The 8103-nt window shown below is 39.5% G+C and overlaps 1 protein-coding gene across 1 annotated transcript; it reads left to right on the forward strand.

Moving 5' to 3' along the window:
- Positions 1–1039: 1039 nt before the first annotated feature.
- On the forward strand, positions 1040–7956 carry chst14 (carbohydrate (N-acetylgalactosamine 4-0) sulfotransferase 14). Its single transcript, XM_067416849.1, has 2 exons — positions 1040–1491; positions 5457–7956. Exons 1-2 carry the CDS (start codon positions 1219–1221, stop codon positions 6282–6284), a joined length of 1101 nt encoding a protein of 366 aa, XP_067272950.1. The 5' UTR covers positions 1040–1218; the 3' UTR covers positions 6285–7956.
- The last annotated feature ends 147 nt before the right edge of the window (positions 7957–8103 follow it).

Here is an 8103-nt window from a genome sequence, read left to right on the forward strand (position 1 = left end):
ATTATACTCAGGTTCTAGTCAGATTATGAGTCTGATACTGCTCAATTGGGCTGTGATTATGGGGCGAAAAGGCCTCTGCACCCAATTGGACAGACCTTCCACCAATCAGAGCACTTGAGTGAGTGACGAGCGACGCATAGTTGGCAACAGAACAGAAGTAGAAGAAGATGAGTGTAAACGATCTTTGCCGGTGTTGTAAAGGGAATTTAAGGATACACAGAGTGCTTACCAACACTTTCATCAATTTTTGAGAGAAATGGTAAAGGTGAACGCATACGAACAATTTCTCTATTTCGTAAACAAATTCAGCCCAAGCACTCTTTGGTGACGGATGATTACGTTACTGTTGGTCATCTGTCAATCATCGTATAAAGCCCGCCCTGACAATCTGATCGGTCCAAACAGCTCTGGTTTGAGTTGTTCAATGTTGTTCAAACATTTGAGTTCAATGTTGTGGGCGGGGCTTAGTTCGGCTGGCATTCAGCCTAGGGTTCATGTTATCAGTCACAATTTTGGTACGACCATTTAACAACTGTGTGAAATGTGCAAACTTTGTAAGCTATATGAAAATAGTCATATCTAATGAAAGTAGTTCTAAACTACGTAAAAAAAAGGCTTTCAGTCAGATTTTGATTGGGCGCAGTACCAAAAGCTTACAGTACATGAAATCTGTTTCTATGGTTTCATCAAGGGTCATCGGAGGGTAACATATGATGTAAAGGTCCGTGTCCTGGGCAAAAATGCTGATTTCTCTGGATTTAAAAATTCTTGGAAACATTTCAGCTAATTTAAGTACACAAGTCAACTAAATATAACATTGTTCTAGTGTTTTTTGTCCCTTTATTATTTAAATCCAAAAATCTTACATATTGTGCCTTTAAATATGTAACTTTACATGAGCTGACAACAACGGAGATACTTGAACTAGTTACAGTAATTATGAAATCTAATTTCAAGGGAATAATAATCGCCCGTTTATCCCCGAAATCGGCCTCCCGCCCCCGCCATAGCGCTAAACTTCATTTCCCATCATCCTCTCTCTCTCTCTCTCAAAAAAAAATGTTTTTCTTTTCTTTTTTTCTCTCACAAAAGCCACTGAACTGAACTCATGAGCTGGTTGGCTGCTTCACTGAAGCGATGGATGTGTGTTGATCTTTCGGTATTTTGAGACTGTGAGCCTCGGTAAACACACGGACTCTTTTATGCATGTGATTCACTATGCCGCCTCGAAAGAAGGAGTACGGGCTTAAACGAGCGAGCGGATCCCTGGTCCACTTCAGACCGGCCGTGAGCGCGACCACCGTACGCCGACACTCCGCCGTCGTTCCCTCGGTGCTGACGTTCGCCGTGATCGTGGCATCCGGAGGCCTGTTGCTCATGATAGAGAAGGGAATGCTGAACAGCGTGCAGACTCCGCCGCCGCGAGCCAACGGGAAGAGAGTGGAGTACCGAATGAGGAACAGCGACGCGGCTGTGGACGTGGAGTCTCAGGTAACGCTCGATCGTTAGACTGTGAATAAACAAGGACGTATTTTGTGAAATTAATGAATAATGTTGTACGTTTGCATGTGGCAATCAGAGTTTCTTTGAGTTTCGCGAGTCTGGACACATCAAGGAATTTTCACGGTAACTCGGGCTCCTTCCCAAAACCTAGTGAGCTGCCTATAGACATTGGGGGATGGCAATTTTGAGAAATAACACTCTTATTAATAAGTAGTGCTTTATTAAAAAATAAAAGTAAAGGTTTCATTTAGGTACACTTTTAAAAAAATTGCAAAGTATAAATGAAACGGTAAACTAAAGTTTTTTCCCCTTCTGTTAAAATCTCAAATAATGAATCCTAAAGTGTCTTAAAGGGACAGTTCACCCATAAATGAAAACTGATGTACCTTCAAATCATCCTAGGTGTATATGACTATTTTTTTTCCAGACGAATACAATCTGAGTTATATTAAAAATGTCCTTGCTAATCCTAGCTTTATAGTGCCACGTTTATGGACTTGAAAATTTGAAGCACATAAAAGTGCATCCATCCATCATAAACATACTCCACACGGCTCTGGGGGGTTAGTAAAGGCCTTCTGAAGTCAAGTAATGCGTTTGTGTAAGAAAAATATACATATTTAAAACTTACATATTCAACTAATGCAGAAAAGGAGTAACACCTCACGCAGTTTAAAATGCTTACTCTACGTCCGACAGCAGTCACGCTATTTTCGTAAGTTGCATACAGAAGGCGGTCTGGTGGAAGCTAGATATTTTACTTATCTAAAATATTTAAAATGTTTTATATACTAATATAAATATAGTATATTTAATATAATATAGTATATTTATATTTAAATATACTTAAGTTTTAAATATGGATAATTCTCTCACACAAACACATCAATTCGCTTTCAGAAGGATTTTATTAACCCCTGGATTACTTTTATAATGGATTAATGCAATTTTTTTGGGCTTTACATTTTGGCCTCCCATTCACTGCCATTATAAAGCTTGGAACAGTCAGGACTTTAACTCCTTTTAACTTTGTATTCACCTGAAAGAAGAATGACATACATACATAGGATGACATGATGGAGAGTAAATCATGGGCTAATTTTTATTTTTGGGTGAACTATCCCTTTAAAGGGTTACTTCAGCGATTAGCATATGGCTTTGTATCAGTAGAAACCCTGGAGAATATTCAAATTATTGTGCTTTCCCCCCTCATATCTCCCTGAGACGAGAGATTTATGCATTTTATTTCTGGAAAAATTCCTCCTATGATGCAAAATGACGATTTTTGCACGACAAAATGACGAGTGTAGTCGCGATTACCTCAGCTCTCATCACTCGTGCAGTTAGTGCTCAGTGCTGTGAGACTCGCGCGGTGACTCACTCATTATATTGAACAGACACGTTCAGTTTTTAATTGTAGTGTCTTCTCTAACTCAGTCACAGTAATGAAGTTGGTGGCGTTGGGAATGGCACAGGGCAGCGAAGCATTCTGGGAATTGTAGTCTTTCATCCCCATGGGACAAAAATACATTTTCTGTCTTTTCTCAGTCTAGAAGACACCAAATTCAAAAATAATTTCACATTTCTACTGCATTGATGACCCAGTTTAAATACAGATTCATCTTCCCAGCGCTGAAGTACCCCTTTAACTGCTCTATATTTGCCCAGCTAGTGCTCTACCCTTGTGGGCAGAAAAGAGAATGCAATTCATGTGGAATAAAAGCATTGAAGACATTAGTCTAGCCAACGTATAATCCTCTCAAGCCATTTAGATTTGTAAAAGTTGTCATTTTAAGGCGTCCAAGCCAATTCATGCTATTTATATCTGATTAATCCTCTTATTCTGTCCTATTACTACTCATCTGGTGGATACTTAGCATGTGGAAAACATCTTTGATGGAACAGAGAAACTCCATATTTCATTCCAGAAAATATTAAACAGCTGCTTCCCTTCAAGCAAAGATGAAAATGGAAACTTGGGCCACTTCTTCAAGTTAAGACCGAAGTGTACAATCACATTTAAGCTACCTTCTCTTATCATGCTCAAGCGCTATGAAATCTAGACTTTAAGACTGTGATGTTGATTAGAGTAAAAGGAGAATATTGTAAAATGAATATACACATTGTATTCAATGCTTATATAATAATTATTTCATGGTAACTTTAAATGCTCAAACATTGGGTGGATTCTGGTTGGCAAAATGGTAAATAAACTTTGAAAGTGAACTCTCATTCACATATTTAGCAACATTTGTAATGTTTTCTTGTGTTTGTAAGCTGTAAATTATTTCGAAATAAGCCTTAAAAGTGCAGGAAGTGATGATTTCTGGCCATCCAGTGGAACGTCCAGAGTAAATGTAATTTTGTTCAAGAATATATTGGTATACACAACATCACAATTTCACAAAACGTTAACCTTCCCTCCTCCTCGAAACGGCATCTGTTGTCTTTAAAGGGGCGTTCGCTCTGGAGGAACCTTTTCATAGTTCCTAGAACTATTGGTGGAAGCTCCTGGTTTTTGGTGTGTTCACACAGCAGGAACTAGGAACTAATTTAGTTCTAGGAACTTCAAGGGGAACTAAATTGGCCCCTAGTTCAGAGTAGGGTCAAACCCAGCGTTAAACCCTAGGGTCAACTACCAGTGGCGTAAGTGTTGCTGATTGGCTGAACGCATGCGAAACGCCAGTATCGCCATTTAAAAAAAAGCCATCTACACACACAGATTATAGTCTATATGAACATGGAAAACAGTGATAGACGGAGCTCTCAACCTTTATGCAAAAGAGGAAATCCAACGCAACTTTGAGGGGACCAGGCGAAACATGATTATGTATTTCTGCTAAGCTAGCGACATTGGACATCAGGCACACGGCGAAAGCAAATAGTTTTTCATATACGGTCTAAATTCTTTGTATAACAGTTCTATGTAACGTATTAGACAGGAGTCACAGGACTGTTAAACAGACCGTAGACTAATGAAGACGGAGAATGTGAGTGCCGAGTGCTCGGGCTCTGCGGTTCTCAGCACTTTCAAAATAAGTCACAATAAGAAGCGTGGCTTACGTCACTTCAGAGTTCATACTGGCGGTGCGAATGCAACCAGGAAAACAGCCCTAGGGGAACTCTCAGTTCTCGCAATTTAAACATTTTCAAAGGAAGCTGACCTTGACTCTGAAAGTTTGTTAGCTTAGGTTTCACTGCATTTACGGCCATCAAAGCAACACTAGCAAAATAAAAATAGTATTTTTTAGTTTTTTTTTCAAATAATTATTACAAATTGAATATTCGACTATTCATACACCACCCTATTTTAAAATAAGTGTGCATTCACACCTGGCTCATTCGGAGCATTTGTTTCGGAAACCTGGAGTGTTTTTCTCCCTTGGTTCGGGTCGTTGAGGCATGTGAACACGGCAATCACACTCGGATCCACGCCGAAACAATCGCTCTGAAACTGACTGAATGAAGAACAGTTGTGTCAGATTCTGTGAGCCCATTAGTTATCACAGTTGAAAACCAAAGAGCGCCTCTTCATCTTAAAAAATTGTGTAGTTGCACTTCTTTGTGTGAGAATGCTGTCCCGATGAAGCCTTGGTTCCCGCTCTAACTGCATTATATAGGCTATTTAATAATGTGGGAATGACGGTCACATTCGTAGTGTTTGTGTGCGTCGACAATTACAAATAAAGCCACAAAAATCTCATGGAGTGAACCTGTCAATCATCGAGCAAACTCTGACCAATAAGAGGACAGTTGTACTCGCATCGCATGTGACTTGCGAGAACACATTTTGGTACACTTTGAAAGGTTGCCTTGTGAAAGTGAACCAAACCAAGAAGAAAATGCAACATTGTAACAAATCAAGTCCCTGTTTCAGAACAAAACAAGCGATCAATAGTTGTGAAAAGGTGTTTTTATGTTCTGCTAAAGCTCTATATGCCTCTCGCCCCCAGATTGTACAGGAGATCCGTAATCGCACCATAAGGTCAATGTGCGGTCAGAAGAACACGGCTCACAGCGTGTGGTCTCTCAGTCCCCTTCAGAGGAAGACTCTCCTCCAGCACATACTGGTGAACGACGAGCATCGCTTCCTGTACTGCTACGTGCCCAAAGCGGCCTGCTCCAACTGGAAACGAGTGCTGAAAGTCCTGAGTGGAGCTCTAGCCAACGTGGACGTCAAAGTGAAGATGGACCATCGTGCCAATTTGCTCTTCCTGTCTGACTTGTCGCCAGAAGAGATTCGTCATCGACTACGGCATTATTTTAAATTCATGTTTGTGCGGGAGCCGATGGCCCGTTTGCTTTCTGCCTATCGGAACAAGTTTGGCGAAATCGAAGCGTATCAGCGTAAATACGGTGCGGACATTATACGCCGCTATAGGAAGGGCTACGCAAAGGATAAAAAAATAGCAGGAAATGACGTGACGTTCACGGAGTTTGTGCGTTATTTACTTGATGAAGACCCGGAGCGGATGAATGAACACTGGATGCCCATCTACAACCTGTGCCAACCCTGTGCCGTTGAATATGACTTTATCGGCTCGTATGAGAGGCTGGAAAGCGATGCGGCTTACGTGCTCGAACGCGTCGGAGCACCGCAACACGTACGTTTCCCGGAGCGACAGACGTGGTACAAACCCGTCACCAAGGAAACGCTACATTATTACCTTTGCACTGTGCCACAGAAGTTTCTCAGAGAGCTTCTGCCCAAGTATATTTTGGACTTTTCTCTGTTCGGCTATCCTTTACCCAACACAACCACTGAATACTGCAGGCATTAACAGAGACATTGGTTTTATACCTGCTTTATAAGACTGTTAATATTTTAATACTTTTTTACCTGTACAGATTTGAAAATATATTTGAATAAAACCATCAGTACAGAGTTTTTGAGAGCTATTTAAGTTCAAACCACTTTAAAACTGGAAAAGCTCAATCAGCTATTTTTATTAATGAGATGCAGTAATATGACCTAGCATACAGTCCACTCCAGAAATATTGGCACCCTTGGAAAATATGATGAGAGGCGGCTGTGAAAAACAATCTGGATTGTTTTTGTTCTGCAAAAACATACACAAAATGCTTACCTTTCATTGAAGTAAAACTATTGAAAGTGGGGGAAACTCTCATTATGAAATAAATGCTTTTCTCTAGTTCACGTTGACCACAATTATTGCGCCGTCCGTTCCCCAAGATCACAGCTCTGAGTCTTCTTCTGTAAGGCCTGATGAGTTTGGAGATCAGAGCCCATTCCTTCATCCAGAATCTCTCCAGATCCTTCAGATTCCAGCTCTTCTCTTCAGCTCATCACTCATTTTCTATTGGGTTCAGCTCAGGAACTGGGACGGCCATGGCAGAAGCTTCATTTTGCAGTGTATTTAACAGTGGGCATGATGGGGGACTTTTATCCCTGTTTGCACCCATTTCTAATATTGCCAATAACTGTGGCTAACATGAACTAGAGAAAAGCATTTATTTCATAATGCAAGTTTCCTCCACTTTCAATTGTTTTATTTCAATGAAAGGTTAGATTTTTGTGCATTTTTTGAATGAAAGATCAAAAGGATAAATAATGCAGATTTATTTTCACAGCCGCATTTGATCATATTTACCAGGGGTGCCAATAACTCTGGAGTTGACTGTAAAATGAAAAACACTGTGCTGTGCGCAATACTATCATGAGATTTATATCAGTAAGCTGATGCTTCCACCATTTTTCACTTGTCAATACAATATTACAATTTCCAGTGTTATCCTTTCTTATATTTTCCCTTAGAATAGATCGTCATTGTTACTTCTGCTATCACCCATATTATAAGACGTTTTATTTGTTGATGTGTTTACTCCTTTTACAAAAATGTGATATTAGTGAGAAAAAAACTTGTGTGGCAATTCCTGTTTGTATGTAATGAAAATGAAAGCTGCGAGTGAAAAGTGTGTTTCATACGACCAAAACAAATATTTCTGACCACAAACTTGAACCCTTCCCATCTGCCACTTCCTCTGCAAAGATGAGGCTCTGAGCTGAATCTCTTTAGAGATTATAAAGAATGCAGTTTCACATCCAAAAGCAGAAGTACTGTACAATGAGGAAATTAAAAAAAATCTCTGAAACCCACAGGCTGGATTTCTTCTGGTATTTTTTCTTAGATGAAGCATAATATTTATCATAAAAGAACTAAGCTAATAACAAGCTAATTGTGATTTGAATGCCAAAGGCAAAAAAACAAAAAAAACAAATGAAACAGACTAAGTGAAAGCTCAGTTGACACCCAAAGGCCTTAATATAGAAAAATGTAGTCTGGGTGAATATACAAAACAAATTTAAGGGCCATCTATGCCAAGATTACAATAGGCATAAAGCTGTACTTTAATCTTTAAGCAATTTAGCCACTTGTTAGCAACTACCTTTTTAAAGACACATAACAGCTTAACAAAATAACAAAATCACAAGTAGGGTAATAATGATGTATTTAAGGTCATCAAATAAAACGTGAAAGTGTCTTGAGCTTGTGTTCACCACTGACCTTATTTCAGCCATATCACCAAAATCCCATTAAAAAATGTGAATAAATTATGAATATTTTTTTCTTCAGAAGA

The sequence above is a fragment of the Pseudorasbora parva genome, chromosome 15, assembly GCF_024679245.1.
Source record: "Pseudorasbora parva isolate DD20220531a chromosome 15, ASM2467924v1, whole genome shotgun sequence".
NCBI lineage: Eukaryota > Metazoa > Chordata > Actinopteri > Cypriniformes > Gobionidae > Pseudorasbora > Pseudorasbora parva.

Excerpts from the sequence above, each read along its gene's own strand:
- chst14 (XM_067416849.1), top strand. The coding sequence starts at position 1,219 with ATGCCGCCTCGAAAGAAGGAGTACGGGCTTAAACGAGCGAGCGGATCC. Across the intron at positions 1,492-5,456 it reads CTGTGGACGTGGAGTCTCAG|ATTGTACAGGAGATCCGTAA; the intron begins GTAACGCTCGAT and ends TCTCGCCCCCAG.